This window comes from Echiichthys vipera (assembly GCF_963691815.1).
Source record: "Echiichthys vipera genome assembly, chromosome: 14".
Lineage (NCBI taxonomy): Eukaryota > Metazoa > Chordata > Actinopteri > Perciformes > Trachinidae > Echiichthys > Echiichthys vipera.
In genome coordinates, this window is record NC_139839.1 from 24402380 (window position 1) to 24419664 (window position 17285).

At 40.2% G+C, this 17285-nt stretch overlaps 1 protein-coding gene across 1 annotated transcript in view; it reads left to right on the top strand.

Annotated features, from left to right (window-relative positions):
* The first annotated feature begins 5763 nt into the window (after positions 1-5763).
* The window catches only part of gdpd5a (glycerophosphodiester phosphodiesterase domain containing 5a), a 33231-nt gene continuing 21709 nt past the window's right edge, over positions 5764-17285 (top strand). Inside the window, exons 1-2 of the mRNA XM_083927560.1 lie at positions 5764-5935; positions 13904-14078. Coding sequence (XP_083783686.1) covers positions 13962-14078 — 117 coding nt within the window. The 5' untranslated portion in view covers positions 5764-5935; positions 13904-13961. The remainder of the gene's footprint in view (positions 5936-13903; positions 14079-17285) is intronic.

A 17285-nucleotide genomic window follows, 5' to 3' on the forward strand; every position in this document is an offset into this window, starting at 1 on the left:
CCATTTGGAGCACTCAGACATCTACCACTTTATGACCCATACTAGAGTAACCCCCCATTACTTAATGATCACGGTTGTAGGCTACTGGAATATATGATAGTTTTCCCTATAGTATGTAAGATGGTTTTATTAGTATTTACTCAGCAACTCCAACAAGAGAGTAGCATTTGTGATACAGTAAGTGAAAGTGGAAAATGTATAAAAATGTGTATTTGTATTTACATAAAATATAGCTGCACCTATAGCTTTGGTATGTGTTCACACCAAACGGGTAGCAAATTCACACCTTGCATTACTCACAGGTTTGAAAATGGGCTCATTTGTGCTTATTCGTAAGATGGGCTCCATGTAGATACCACCATGCTTCCCATCGTTTCTTTCCGTCATCAGCCATGGCTGAACGAGCCGTTATTGCTGCTTAGACCAAAATGACTACGTGTCGGGAGCACACAAATAGGTAAATTTCGCCCACATATGACAACAACATTTTTTTCCTCTGTTTCTGATTCAACAACGTCAGTGAGTTTGGGAGAGTCTCAACACTAATAGGCTCAGTGTCACATACAGTGTGAGTTGAACATTTTTGCACAAATTACACAAATTTCACATATTTATCTCACTCTGCATGAATTCACGTTTTCACTGACTTCATATGTGATTGCGGCGTTTGTAATTTGCTTCGTATTTCATTAGGCAAATCAGACTTTTGGGGTCACGGTTTTAACTGTTACTCCTTCTAAACCTTCACGGCTTTAACTTCCTTTTTTCTTCCCTCCCCCACCCTGTAATTGCCCCTCTGCCACTGGATCTGGGACTTTAGGGGGGCAGTCAGAGACCCTGTTTAAAGTTAAAGTGAAAGCCATGAGCTTAAAATTACACAGCAGTTTTCACGGGCTGAACGGTACTCTCCTGGTTAGTAAACTGACCTTTCTGTGTGAAATTGGTGGAGTGTCCCTTTAAGCAAGAAAGCCCTGGAGGGAAAGTAAGTAAGTCACATTACTGTATGTTAGCTGCACTGCCCTATCACCAGCGGAGCGTAAATAGACTGCAGGAGACAACAGGATGTTTTTTAAACCATACCTGTCCATCCGACAGTAACATGAACGAGACATAACCTCAAGCTACTGATACCTTAGTGTTACGTAACTAATTGCGCTGACTATGTTAGAGAAGTGGTTTGGCCAGGTTAAGCATCCTTCTGTTGTAACCTTCGTGCCCTTATTTTCTCATTTCTGTATGAGTTTGACTCGGGTTCCCCACCACAACACGCACCAAAAGCAAACTTGCTGGTTCAGTAACTTTTTATATTCAGTATTATAAATAAAACATCCACCCGTTAAAAATCAGTAGAGTCGGTTCAGTATGTGTGAAAGGAGCATGGGAACTGATCACTGGTTGCATTTTTTCCCCATGGATGCTTCCTTCTCTTCTTCCTGGTATTGTGTGTATCCTCCCCCTGCTTGGGAGATGTGTGTTTGGAAGTGGATCAGACAGCAGGAAATTACAGAAGAAGCGGATGCATGTCCGCTGTAACACTGCCCCTGTTAAATCCAGTCAAGTTGTTTTATTTTTATAACCCAACGTTACAGATTTGTCTCGAGGGGCTTTGCAATCTGTAGAGCATACAACACCCTCTGTCCTTAGACCTCTGATTTGGATAAGCCAAAACCTTCAACAGGGGGGGGGAAATGGACGAAACCTCAGAAAGAGCAAGCAAGAGGACAGATCCATTTTCTTGGGTGGACAGGCATGCAATGAATACAGGATAGACATACAAAACAAAATTCTAGTATACTGTACACAATCCAAATGACCCAAATATACTAAGTAAAGGGATATGTGAGGATGTCAAGCAGCTTTTAGGTTTACGGACAGGAAGCAAAACTGCAGCACATCATTCACACACACACGCTGAACCTCCTGGAGGACCAAGGTCCAGAATTTGGATCACCAATCCATTTGGTCTGCCACAAAATGTATCCCCTCTCTAAAATGCAAGAGTTGAATATTTCAGTTCATAAGTGATAATGTTGGCAATTATTGAGAAGTCCCTTCTTTCCTATCAAAAGTTACAGGGGGACACATTCTTTCAGGCTGTATTTTCAACAATCGGTCTGCACTATGGACCAACACAGTCTCACTCCCAGAGTTGGACATATTAGAGTAGGTCTGCACACCAGTGCAGTACACCTAGAGCTGATGTTAATAATAATGTCAATTTGTTATATTTATTATGATCTTTCTGATGTTGGTTCGTGGTTGCCCGTCATACACAGCTATTTGTTTTAATGTATTTAAACTCCGTGTTTTGAAGTACAAATACAGTAAGTAGGACTGCATGTCTCACTTTTTAAAGGAGTACTTCCATGACCCTTTGGTCTGCCCTTACAGTAAACAGACGAAGTTGTTAGTCCCTCATATAGGCCCAGCTCCCAAAATTCTAGATGCACAATTTTCCATAATGCAACGGGTCGCATCTCTCATTTGGCTTTCAAACTACCATGGACCTAACGATTGTAAACATGTTTTCTGTGTTAAATAAGCAGTAGAAATCAATAATGAATGCATGCTTTCATGTCTGACATCCTAGTTTGGTGTGTGAAGATCCTTTCTGATTGGTATTAAACTGTTTTTGGATGATCTTGGATGCTGTGTAATGGCGGTATATTTGTAATTTTGCCTACATACTTTATACAACTTCCTCTTTTACTCTCCATAAACTCCCAGGAGGGTCCAGGCTTCCCCCACATTGTGTATTTATGTAATTGATCCAATGATCTTTTCACTGTATCTGTTTTTGGCCTTCATTCAACCTTTTCTTTGCTTTCTAATTTAACATTCCTTTTAATTCAGTGACAGGTTGCAGTTTCTCTGAGTCTTGTGCATCTGAGCATTGCCTCACCCAAAAGAACAGCAATTAATTTCACATTATGTCCATGATCCCATGTTGAGGGTAGAGACGCCCTCTGCAGGCTGAAATACTCGTTGTCAGCTGAGCAGCTGGGAGTACTTCCTGTGACCACTGGAGGTCAACAAAGAGCTAACAATAAAATCAGGATGCATCCTTTCTTCTAGTGCTACTGCTGTTACTATCACCACCTCCTTCATATCATCACCATACTTAATTGACAGGAAATTATTCAATTTACACTGGGATGAGTTGGAAACAGGTACAATTTAAACATGTAAAGTAGATCTAGAATATTATTTGATTGTGTTTAATTGCCTCTTCTGACATGTTTCCACATTGTCGGCTCATGACATTTCTCCACTAAGGCTCCATGACAGGACCAGCGTACGTTTCCTCTGTAGGAGAACTTTTAGGTGAGGGACTTGAGGTGAGGTGCCACTGCTAAATTGTATGGGATTAAAGGGATGTGACGTAATTATCCCGGACCAAGGGTTAATCTCTGACTGCTGGGCCTAGAATAGACCTGCAAGCGTTACTCATCTGCTCTACCTCTTTCAAGGTGTTGGGAATGCAAGGCCTCCTGGGTCTCATACAATGAGGTACAACTGAGTGTTTTTATTATTATTATTATTATTAATAAAAATAATAATAGTTTAGTGGCACTAAAATGAAGACAGGAGTAGGCCATTTTCAAATCCATATGACTAAAACTTTAAGATGTCATGCTTCTCTATATGTTTGGAACATGTTCTGACCTTGTGAGGCATGTGAAAACCTTTCGAAGATCATATCTGCTCTGTGAAAACTCTGTCACAGTGTGTGACTCCGTCCAAACCTCCTCACCTCCTCACCTCCGCCATTGTAGTTCTGCTCGGTACATTCCAGGAAGCACGGACATTTCCTAGAGATGGGGCCAGTGCCAACCCTCCATGGTGACTCCAGCCCTCCCACAGACAAGTTTAATTAAATCATTTCTCTCTTATCCCCCTTAGATCTCTCCCTCCTGACATCTCCACCCACACCTCCAACCAGCCTCACGCTTGATTTAACCCTCTCAAAACACCCCTCATCTTCAGCACATGTGACACTATCATGTCCAAAATGGAAGGCTGGAGGAAGAGGAAGAGTTACGAATTTCAGATCTCTCCGGATGACTTCTCGTATGTGTCATCTCTTCTCTTTCAGCTGTCTCATTCATCTGCATTTTTAATATCCGCAATGCCAAATTTATGGCGTAAGATTTATGTCTGTAGAAAGGAGTTAAAGTGATTTTTGGAGCTCCATGTATTTGTTCCCTCACACTGCAAACTTTAACCATACGTTTGATCAAGTAGAATGTCTAAAGATCATATGGAACTACTGAACAAAAATATAGAGAAGGATAAAATATGTTCACATGTCCGTACTGTTTTATAGAGGAATTGTCTCGTCTCAAGACAGTCAGTTGTTGTTTCTTGTTCCTACAAAGTTCCTGAAGCAAATTTAAGCTGTTTGGAAAATACATGTGCAACTTCATTAAGTGAATTCTTCACTTTTTCTAAGAATATTATGAATTGAAAGTAAACTATCAACCTGTTGCCGATATTTCTTGCAGCGGGATCATTTTAGTCCATAAATATTAAATTCAGTACCTTCAGCAGCAAAATGAAATGATCCAAACATGCTTCTCTTTATGAGAGATGTATACAAGGTGAGTCATAATGAATACATAAGCATGTACTATAATGCTTTATTAGATCAGTTATAAGTCATTAATAAGAACATATGTTGGGCTGGCATGTTGGCAGAAACCCCTTCAGTTGGTGTATTGTCCTTTCTGTTTGGAAGTAATGTAGTTATTAATGTTAGTCATCCGTGAATGAATGCTTAATCAGTCATTAAAGAAAGGATTTTAGTCCAGATCCCCTGCAGCTCTTTTCTAGAGGATAAGTGGCCATATGCCAGTCAAAGGGATTTGACATTTATTAGCCATTACTAAAGCCATTCACAGCGTAAACACTGTCATTTTTACTCCACTATATTTATTGACAACATTAGTTACTAGTTACAGAATGAGATTATTATTACAAAATAAAATAAATTATTCTAAATGATATTAACATATACCGTATTATTATTTAAAGTCTACGAGGTAGTAATCAGAATCAGAACCAGAAATACTTTAATAATCCCAGGGGGAAATTGTTTTTGTTTCAAAGTCCAGCGATACAAACAACATATTTAACAACAACAATATTATACAGATAACATATTTATTATGTACGTATAACGTATTTATAAAAACAGAAATATAAAACAGTATATATATACTGTTTTATATTTTTAACAGAGTATTTTTACACCTTGGTGTTACTACTTTTATTTTGGTAAAAGATCAGAGTACAGCCATCAGTTACAACTTATCAACTCTTAAAAAGTATGCCTTATAAGGTGATTCTATTTTCTGTTTTCTGTCTGAATAACACGACTCACTCACTGCAGAAAAACTACAAACTACTTTATCAACACCGCAGGTAGTAAAACTGCAGTTTTGCTGCTCAGGTCCATTTACCTGACGCAGAGACATGACGCACACTATAAAAAGTAGCCATTTTAACAGAGGAGTTGGCGCTGCGGTGGGTCCAAATACGGCTCAGATGGAGTACTTCTTTTACAGTGTGCTCCACAGCTCCACCCACACCGTGTCTGACGGATTACAGCTTTTAACTCTTCTATGAACACCGAAGGTAGGCTTCGTCTTTATTCAAGGAGAAACTATCCTATGAGTCATCTAAACAGTCATTTTTAAAGCGCGTAATCTGTTGCGTTAAAGCGGTTCGCTGTTGGAGCACCCAGGAGGCTGATGTGTGCCATCCGTCTGCCAAACGCGGCCGCTCAAAGTTACTTTATAGACTTCTATGAATCCGTAAAGTCCAACTGTGAAGGGACATTATGTCAACATCCATGGAAATAACTGATTAACCGAGAGCTTCTTCTGTCGTTACCAAAACACTGCCCGGGATAAAGGCTGCCGTGGAAAGTAAGGTAGGTGTTTGTGCGCACTATAGGATTATCTTCATAATCTGAGGAACTGTCACTTGGCACTGTAGATCTTTGTGGAAATGAGTTGAGTCATCTGCTCACTGAGTGGATTTTTTAAAAGTATGAATCTATTCAAACTGTTTTGAAGACCCTCTTTCATTGTTATGGTCAGTATCAGCACAGGCTATTAGCAGCATTAGGACTGATGACACCCTACTGTCACAAGGGTACATACAGTATGATGGATATGCAATGTTTAAAGACAAAACAGCTCATTCGTTTGCATATGTTCTCCTGCATGATGGTCGATTGACAGTCGTTAAATAAGTCAACCTGCTTCAGTTTGCTTTGCAGCTTTGGTGACACCTGCTGCAGAACTAAATAATGGGTACAGGAAGGCAATGGTGATGTTTGGCAGAACACTACAATAAGAAACTGTTTCATGAAGACAAGCTGAACTGGATTAGTTCGATCTCCTTTTCCCATCATGCATGCAACATATTCTGCCATGATGAACACTGAACTGATGAGGTGGATGGGTTCTTTGGTGAATTAAACTATTACTGATGTGTTGTGTTTACGTTTTTCATCTAATGAAGGTCTGTAAAGGCTGTGTCATTGACCTGTTGTGGGCAGGGCTGTAGTCAAGACCAACTTAATCGCGCCTGAGTCAAGTCCAAGACCAGGTCCGGCTAAGTCTGAGTCAATTCAATTCAATTCAATTCAATTCAATTCAATTCAATTCAATTCAATTTTATTTATAGTGCCAAATCATAACAAAAGTCATCTCAGGACACTTTACAGAGTAGGTAAAGACCACACTCTATGACTTATTTATGATTTACACAGACCCAACAATTCCCCCGTAGAGTACGGTGGCAACGAAAACCTTCCCTATAACAGACAGGAACGTCAGACAGACCCAGTTCTGTGGAGGACGGACTTCTGTCTGCACCGGTTGGGGAGGAAGAAAAGGAGAGAGAAAGATAGAAAAGACAGACAGATGGACAGAGAGAGACAGACAGACACACTTCCAGAGATGCAAGCAACCAAAGCGTAACAGTAACTATAATAATATCTATAGTAATGTGAATATGACTCATATGTTAAGACAGTTAATACAGCAGAATAGTAGAAACAAGCACATCTAAGGTGATAGAATATGAAAATGATAATAATTATGGTGGCAAACATGATCAATGATGAGTAGTGTCAATAGCATCTACGATACAGCGAGACATACTGTACCACTGATGGTGTTTTATTATCTTGATGGAGTCAAGACAATGTTCAAAGGCAGTCGACACCAAGTCTAGAGAAGAATCCAGAGCAAATCGAGATCTGTGCAGAAACATAGGAAACCAGGCCATTGTGTCTTCCCAATACTTACATAATGATTAAGGAGTTAGGATGGATCAACCTGTCCTCATCCCAACTCGCCACATACAGCTGTTTTGTTAGGACACTTTGGCGTCGCTCGTCAATGCACTGGGTACGTACTGTGCATCAAATGCCACTACTTCCATTGTTTTATCTATAGGAAACATGTAGTTAATGTTATAATCCATAAGATTTTCATCTAGTTAATTGTCTGTTAAGTTTCTATCTATCAAAGAGTGAGTTAAAACAATGGTGATTGATCATATGACCCACTAATGAAATCTATTGTTGTCTTTTTGCTGAGTATTCCAATATCCGTGTCTGTGGAGACATTCCCCCTCTAACTGCAAATGTGCCGCCATGTTAGTGATGCTGCTGACTGCAGTTGGTCTGCCGCTAGAACCATAGACTGTAACTCATCACTGTTGGTTATGCTGCGTTCACTTGTAATTGGAAATCAGGAACTTCCAACTTCTGAGTCAGGCTTGTAGTAAGGGCAGAAGTGTAATAGGTGTGTGTGTGTGTGTGTGTGTGTGTGTGTGTGTGTGTGTGTGTGTGTGTGTGTGTGTGTGTGTGTGTGTGTGTGTGTGTGTGTGTGTGTGTGTGTGTGTGTGTGTGTGTGTGTGTGTGTGTGTGTGTGTGTGTGTGTGTGTGTGTGTGTGTGTGTGTGTGTGTGTGTGTGTGTGTGTGTGTGTGTGTGTGTATGGATTAAAGAGTGTAACACATAGGGGAGCAAAAAAAACCCAATAGTTAACACATATACACACATAGTGACTTTAAAAGTGACAAGATGGAGGGCGCTGAAAGAAAAGGCTTGCCTGCAATTGCATTTTACCGCCAAAGAGGCTACTAGAAACAATAATCTTACGGATTATGACTTTAATGTTATGAATTCAAATAAAACTATGTGGTTAGGTTTAGGCAACAAAACCTGCTGGCCAGAGTTGGGAAAAGATAGTGTGTAGAGTTAAAATATGTGCATTTGGAATGGAACTACAGTCAACCATGGTCTTGTGGGTAAAATCCTGAACCCCCTCCACCACGCCAACCTACTTCCTTATGCAGGGTTTTGCACTCTTAAGGCCCATTCTTACCCTATTGTAAATATGGATATGTACCCATTTGTCTGGTCCAGAAGGTCGTTTCAGTGGGACTGCTGCCAGAGAGCTTACGAATCTGGAGTGCTCCGGATGAAATGGAGCAATACCACCAGAAATAGAGGCGGCAGTATAGAGTCAGAAGTCCAACCATTTGGGAAAATTGACGAAGAAGAGAGTAGTGAACATTTAAAATGGTGCAAAATTTTGAGGAGAAAATCTGTGAGTTGTATGAGGGGGTACATCCCAGCTCTCTCATCTGCAAAACCAAAGAAAAAAACTTACCATTTAGGATTCGGTCCTTTTTTGCCAATTTCGGAGGACACAAAGCAAAATCATCTTCTCTACAGACACCTCGATTGTGATTGTTGATGCTGGTCATTTGCGACACGGCATTGCTGAAACCGGACGGAGGTATGAAGGATAGTGCCGGAGATAACGTTTGGTATGGACAGACCAATTTTGTCCAGATCCGGAAGTATGAATCCACCTTTAATCCTGGAGCACTTGCTCTGAGAATCTAACATCACTGCAGACGGGTTTTGATGGGAATCAGGTAGGCTGAATAGATTCTATTCAGCCTACCTGATTCAAACAGGATTGATCAATCTCCAAACTTATCAATGCATAGAATTTAGGCAATGCTCTGTTCAACTATTCCCAAAACAGCAGAACTTGACCATTTCTCAATAGCTGAATTCCAAATCCAACAAAGCAAGAAACCAAGACGTGCAATACTTAAAAAAAAGTGTTCTTGAGACCAGACTAAAGAACTACAGCCCTGGTCGTAGGTTTCTTAAAGTCTTTGAAAACCAAGTGGTGATGTCGCCATCTTTGCAAGGCAAATTAAGCTTTAATCACATTGCTCTGTCCTTTTGTTCTCTCAAATCGAATTGGCAGAAGACATGTCTGACTTGTAATTGTCATCTCTATCTGTACCCCAGCCTTCCTGCAGCTCCACTCACTGCATCTGCCAGGCTAATATCACCTTCAATAAATCAGGCTGCTTCAGAACTGGCAGGTGTTGCTTGGCGGATGTTGTGCAGAGCAGGAGAACAGGGTCTCACTTTAACAAGCAGAAGCTCATGTCTTATGATCACTTGCTTGATGCAGGTTAGTGCAAGGTTCCTGAAAAAACATCAACATTAACTGAAATAAACTCATTGGCTTCAACGGCAACTTTGTTTCCAGACTGTGCCCTCATACTCCTCCTCAGTAATGAGCATGTGGCACTGATGGAAACTCCTATTTTTGGCTATATCCACTGAAAGATTAAGGATACTATGCATGCACATATAAATTTCATGAAGGAGTGAACGATGGAAGCCTGGAAAGAGGCGACAGTGACCGAGATAAAAGGCTAATAATAGGCCCATATGGCAGAGGCTCTGTGGCAAATGGTTGGCTGAGACTTAGTGGATTATTGTATTATCATTCATGAGCACATAAATCTAACTCTACTGACACGGCGAGGTGCCTGCAGCCTTGTTACTTCTGGCAGCTGGCAAGAAGGTAAGGAGCAGTAAAGTCCTCTCAGTAAATGGTAGGTAACTGATCTGAAGCAAGCTGAATGAGAGGCCAGTTGAAAGGCCACAAGAGTGAGCTTGGCTGTAGGCTGAGTACAGTTGAACCTGGGTGAGTAATATTTGGACAGGGCTTGGTACCAAACTCTAACACTCATAGGCACCAACCAAATTTCGGGTACCTAAAAATGCCTTGTCATTCAACACCAAATTTCAATACCTAAGCAGTATGCTTTTACCAAGATCTAATAAGACTGGTGATTGGCTATTTAATGACGGAAATTACATATGTGAGGCTTGACTACATTGTGAGACACATATATGTAAAGGATCTGAAAAATGTATAATTTATTTTGTTTTAATTCTGGATTTTATAAAATTGGTATCGAAAAAAGTATCATTCAGGAGCCGGTATTGAAGTCAAGGTATTGGTATTAGTACCTTATTGAACATTTTTTTAACAATACCAAGCCTATATTAGGAGAGCGCTCTTCTTTCTTCACAAAGTTGTAAGCTGCTGGTTTTAAATGCAATTATACATTGAAAATGAATAGCACATTACACCCGAGAGTCCAATCACCAGTACAGTTCCTGCTACTGTAAGTACACCATCAAATTAGCTTACACTGCCCACATAGCACATTTCATAAACAACGTTGAACTTATACTACGGCTAAAGCTTATTTCCATCAGGTAAATGCAGGTTCATCAAAACCAACATTCACTGGTGTGGAAAGCTTTTGCGTCCAGTGTGAATTGTCTGTGTGTGGTATTTCACAGTGGTTTTACTGTAAATAGAACTTGTGTTGAAGACATTACTTCAAAGGCACAGTAGTTTATGCTGCACATTTGTTTTATTAACAGGTTCATCTTTTCTGTTAGGTGTTGATGGAAGTCCTGGATCCAGGAATACTTTCCGATAACAGTTGCACCTCTCCTTGGATCTCGTGATATTTTGTGTTGCCTTGCCTTTGATCTTTCTCTATTAACCCTGATCAGACAGAAGCACAGAAGCTTCTTTGTTAGCATTTCCCTGTTATCCATATTAGCGACCAAATCAGCTCTCTTCTCTTTAGTCCAGTTTTCTCCCACTAGGAGAGAAAGATAAGACACACTTATAAAGAATGCACAATGCATTCATCCTTTCATTGAGTTCATACTGTACTAGACATCATTTATGTGGAGTTAATTACAGTACATTTAGTAAAGAAGCTTGAAATTATGCAGCAGTGGTGAAGTGAAGTGTCTCATCCCTGACTGGGCCTAGTTTACCTCCTGATCCCCATGGCTCTGTGACGTTAGCACCGTGGTAGAAAGCCACAATGAGACAATAGGCCAACCTGGCTGGAATAAGGCCCCATGATTTCAGCTCCAGTTGGCCCTTGTTTGAGGATGGGGTCAGGATTTGAATGCTGGGAAGCTGCCAACTCGTCTGAGTCTGGGAGAAGGCTCCCTCAGGCCTGGGAGTTCCCATGTAATAACCAGTCAACAGTGAAAGGATGCAGATCTGCGAGCTGGATGCATGACAAGTTCCCCCTTTTGAAGATGGCACAGATTTACGCTAGCAGTGAATCCTAAATTAACGTTCACACTAATCCCCTGAGAACAGTTGAATAGGAAACAGCTCAAGTACTATACAGCATGTGACACACATTACCAGATTATATTTTTCATGCAACTATTGACTACATAGACACTGAGCTACATAGCATGAAGTTGGATTATATTTTGTTATTCTGTCAGAAGTTTTCAAGTAATTTCAGCAGCTTCTGTCAGACAGTACAAAGAGAGAAATTAAAGAGCACAAGTGGGAAGACATTTTCTATGTCCAACTCAAGCCCTGATGCAACAGTGCAACAACTGGAGACAAGAATACCAGTCAAATATTGGTCAAAATAGCCATTATCAGTTTTTAAATAATCCAATACACATTATGCAATTTATTAAGGAGAAAGCTCAGATTGCTGATTGGAAACATAATCTGTTATGTTATCCATCTTTACATCTTCAAATGACAAATTAGCTTGTCTTCTTTTACTATTAATGATTGTGAGGCAAACATTTGTTTCGCTATTATAGCCCTGTCCCCCTGTCATGTTGTAATTTCTCTGCTCAGCGATAAGGACAAAGCAGCGGTTTGTTTTGTGAAGGGCCGTTGACCAGGAAACACACCCTTATCTACCTCTATCTGCCTGGGACTGTTCATTGCAGCCCTTTATCAAAGATAAACAATACAATGTTAGACATTTTATTTCAGCTGTAGCCTACTTCCCTCCTGTTTCTATTTAGGTCAGGGGTGCCCAATTCTGGCCCTGGAGGGCCACTGTAGGTGGTGAGAGTGTTTTTCTTTCTAGAAATCCTCATCCTCATGGTCCAGTCCAGCCAATTAACTGTGGTCATGATGGGGGTTACAGTAGGGCCCACAGCATCAAATGGCTTTGTTTTAAGCAGTGTGAGGATCAGGGGTGCACCTGTGAAATGAAAACAGCAGGCCCTCTGCAGTCATCTGGGCTGTACCAAAGCAGTCGTCTCATTGAAATAAGAAATTTTTGATACAGTGCTATCGCCTGTATGAAGGGTGTGTATATGTTTGTGTGTATCCACAAACTGGGTAAAACCATGGAACATGTCCAGACTAATCTCCTCTGCTTTGCCTGCAATGAGTTTAGACACTGAAGCTGTTTTTTACATATGAACCCTGGACAATGTCACGCAGCAGATGATGGCTGCAGCACTATGGAAACATTAAGACGCCCGCCCGCTCCCTGTGAATACACAGGCTATATTCACACATGGGCTCAATTGGAGATTAAACAGTCTTTCTCCATAAGCTACTCCACACTAGCCTGGAATAGCAGTCTAGGACATTCATTTCAACTTTCCAAGGTGGTGTCATCAACGGTGCAGACCAAAGTGCCTCTGTATGCAATTGGATAGACCTACACTCAATCACAGTAATGAAATGTGACCTACAACAGAAGCGCTTAATGACACATGCAAGTTGAGAAAGAGCTTGGTCTATTTTGAAGCAGGAAAAATAGCTGCCTAGTCACACACTTTCACCAAGTACAGCTAAACAGTACACTAAAAATGTGTTTCAGAAAACATTTGTGGTGAGAAATAGGCAGTACAGTAACAGAATCTGGATTCATATTTGATCAGCGCTGCATAGTTTGACAGTTTGATCTGAGGTTTGTGAGGCTGCTGCGTTGCACTGGACAGACCAACAGACTGGACGCAAACCTACAACTAATCAGAGTAGCAAAATGTGTGATGTAAATTTCCAAATCCGGGCCAGTGACGCTCCTCTGGATTGGCTCGCCAAGGTTCTGGTTGGCTGGAAATCTGTCTGAATGTGACCAATGTGAGACCAAACGCATCTGCCAGGGCCAACAAAGCACGGCACAGCAGAGTCGTCTAGTTCCAAGGCTAACTCCATATAGAAGAGACGTCAATATGCTACAAGAAAAGTAAAAAAAGAGAGACTTTCAGAGAGCCATAAAATACCTTCTGTGCCAAGACATTTTTACCTGCCACCAAGGCAACAAGCTTTTCTTTGAGGCAGCAGTGAGTTTTAGGGCAACACACTGCCTCCATCTCACTCTTTCCTTTTTACTGAAGCCCTTCTTCTTAATGAATCAGGATATACCCACAGATGGATGCTTCCTATTTGCTACTTTTTCACTGTCAAAAATCCTTAGGTCTGTAAGGGCTGACTCATAGACTGTAAAGCATATACCTTATTATTATGTCTGTCTCAGACATGACTCACTATTGAATAGTGTGTTGACTTCCTCCCCCAGGTGTTGTGACTCCAAACAAGGGCCAGGACTGTCAATATATTTTGTGAAAATATACCTCAACAACATGACGTGACATGGCTTGTTGATGAAAAGTGTAATTGTATGTACAAAGACTGAGCTAATAATTTGAACGCTTGTTCTTTTCAGTAACACTTTTATCTTCTCCAGGGTTCCCAGACCTGTGTGGGATGTTAACAGACTGGAGGCGCGTTGAGGCTGAAGGAGCATGGTGAAACACCAACCCTTACAGGTCTATGAGAAACAGGTCTTTGTGTCCTTTGTCACTGGGATCTATGGTTGCCGCTGGAAACGCTACCAGCGTTCCCAAGACGACAGCTCCAGGGTAAGACTGATCTTTAAGTAGAATTTATTTTTGTATAATTCAAATATGGCATGTTTGGTATACTTATAAATACCTTTTTATTACTGAACTGGTTTCTGTTTGGAATGTTTAAATACTATTTTATTTCCATTACAGTAGTTTTTGATACCATACTTTGAGAGCGATAAACGCTTTTCTACAAAACCCATTTCATTGAAGAAAAGAAGCCGAAGTTCTCAAATGTTAAATGTCAAACCAGCCGTACAAGAACTTTGCCTTAAACACAGAACACAAATAACAGTTGAATTACCAAAAGTCGTATTTCTCCTCTTTTGTTAGTAACCAATCTCAAAACCCATCGAACCCATCATTCTGATGTCAATTCAGCCCCGGGGGCAACAGCTAATAATTCAGGCTTCCGGCGTATCCAGCAGATGTCTGGGCCAAGACTTCCTTTTCTGAGCGAGGATTATTGTTTACAGTCCGGTTAGCAACTTGAGATGCAATACGATCTGCCTCTCCACACAGACTCTTTATCTACACGCAACCAAAGCATGCTCAAACTTGATTGTTCAATACTACTCAGGTCAGTCAGTCTGCTTTAAGTTTGATTCTGAAGTTATCAAGTCAGTCTGCTTTAAGTTTGATTCTGAAGTTATCAAGTCAGTCTGCTTTAAGTTTGATTTGAAGTTATCAGATCAGTCTGCTTTAAGTTTGATTGTGAAGTTATCAAGTCAGTCTGCTTTAAGTTTGATTGTGAAGTTATCAAGTCAGTCTGCTTTAAGTTTGATTGTGAAGTTATCAAGTCAGTCTGCTTTAAGTTTGATTCTGAAGTTATCAAGTCAGTCTGCTTTAAGTTTGATTGTGAAGTTATCAAGTCAGTCTGCTTTAAGTGTGATTCAGAAGTGATCAAGTCAGTCTGCTTTAAGTTTGATTCTGAAGTTATCAAGTCAGTCTGCTTTAAGTTATCAAGTCAGTCTGCTTTAAGTTTGATTCTGAAGTTATCAAGTCAGTCTGCTTTAAGTTTGATTGTGAAGTTATCAAGTCAGTCTGCTTTAAGTTTGATTGTGAAGTTATCAAGTCAGTCTGCTTTAAGTTTGTTTCTGAAGTTATCAAGTCAGTCTGCTTTAAGTGTGATTCTGAAGTTATCAAGTCAGTCTGCTTTAAGTTTGATTCTGAAGTTATCAAGTCAGTCTGCTTTAAGTTTGATTCTGAAGTTATCAAGTCAGTCTGCTTTAAGTTTGATTCTGAAGTTATCAAGTCTGTCTGCTTTAAGTGTGATTCTGAAGTTATCAAGTCAGTCTGCTTTAAGTTTGATTGTGAAGTTATCAAGTCAGTCTGCTTTAAGTTTGATTCTGAAGTTATCAAGTCAGTCTGCTTTAAGTTTGATTCTGAAGTTATCAAGTCAGTCTGCTTTAAGTTTGATTCTGAAGTTATCAAGTCAGTCTACTTTAAGTTTTATTGTGAAGTTATCAAGTCAGTCTGCTTTAAGTTGGATTCTGAAGTTATCAAGTCAGTCTGCTTTAAGTTTGATTGTGAAGTTATCAAGTCAGTCTGCTTTAAGTTTGATTCAGAAGTTATCAAGTCAGTCTGCTTTAAGGTTTATTCTGAAGTTATCAAGTTAGTCTGCTTTAAGTTTGATTGTGAAGTTATCAAGTCAGTGTGCTTTAAGTTTGATTCTGAAGTTATCAAGTCAGTCTGCTTTAAGTGTGATTCTGAAGTTATCAAGTCAGTCTGCTTTAAGTTTGATTCTGAAGTTATCTTTTGTCAGTGTGGACACGTCATCATTTTGCAGTTTTTTCTGCTACAATGTTGCATCTGTGGCTGCTGGTGATGCAGCCACACAAAAGTCTAATGTACTGGGCTATTTTCATCATCATTATGTTCGTTTTTTTTAATTAGACGGCGCAGAGGACCAGGGCTATTCTGAAGAGATCTGGGGCTATAGCCCTGAATGCCCAGGTCTAACAACGCGCCTGCTTCAGCCCTAAAGGGAATCAGTCTTTACATGGAAAGCAGGCAAAGAAAGAGTGTCATCTTTCAACTGCTCATTACACCTCAGCTGTCAGCAGGAGGAGTGTAGAACAAAGGTTATTAAGTGAATCACAGGTGCTTCAGCAATGGCTTTTACAATGCATCGGTTTCAGTCATAAATCGGCTAACAATTTGGTCATCAGCGCGCGGGAGAGTTGCAACAAAAATATTTGCAGCAATGAGAACAAGAAACTTTGTTGATGTGCTCAGAGAGAGTGTGTAAACATCTCTGAATTAATTGTGTGACTTTAAACTTAACAGTCTAAACAGGTATCTTAATTCCCATGTATGCTAGTTATATGCAGGGGTTTATGTAAAAAAGTAGATTGAGTTAAGTGCATGTGGCCACTGGCTTACTGCACATGGTGCAGCAGAGCACAATAGAGGCTGATGAGACAACACCATCCTGCTGACACTGCACTGAAACCTGATCCCACCTCAGGATAAATGAACTATTTTCCATTTTATGGTTTTGAAGGCGAGAAAATAGGTCAGCCTTTGTGAAAGGCAACAGAAAAGTACACAACAGTAAAGCAGTGTGTACATTCAGTCATTTTGATTTTATCATTGCAGGATCATTTTGTACCCTGGACTTCCTCTAAGTTTTTTCCTTAGGTGCCACGCCTTGTATTGCACATCGCTCTTTAGACATACTGCAGAGCATACTTTAAAGACTGCAGTATTGCATTGAAAATAACATCCTGTCGATTTATGGAATGTTTCTCATCATAACAATAGTTCATAAAGACAGTAACAAAGAGCTTCTTTTTGATCTAATGTCATTATTTAAACTCACCAAAAACTGATAATACCACAGCCTAACCATTGTTTATCCTTCTACACTGTCTGTAAAGTATCTAATGTATTTGTATCTTTATTCACTTTGGTGAGTCTTTGGGTATTTTAGTAACCAGAACATTTGAAATATAATACTTTTTAATTTTAAAAGGTTGTTTCCAAAACAAATCCATTTGAAGTTAATTTTTTTTTTATTTACTGAATTCCCAAGTGACTACTAGATCAGCCCCTAGCAACTGGAGAAAATGATCCTTACAATAAAGCCAGTAACAGAAACAGTGCAGTGTTTGGATGTGTAAAGCAGAGTCGGACACCCAGCTGTGTTGGAGACCCACTGGGCAGCCACAGCTACTGCTGCTTGATGTCTTCTTTATCACAAAGAGCCAGTGGCTCTGC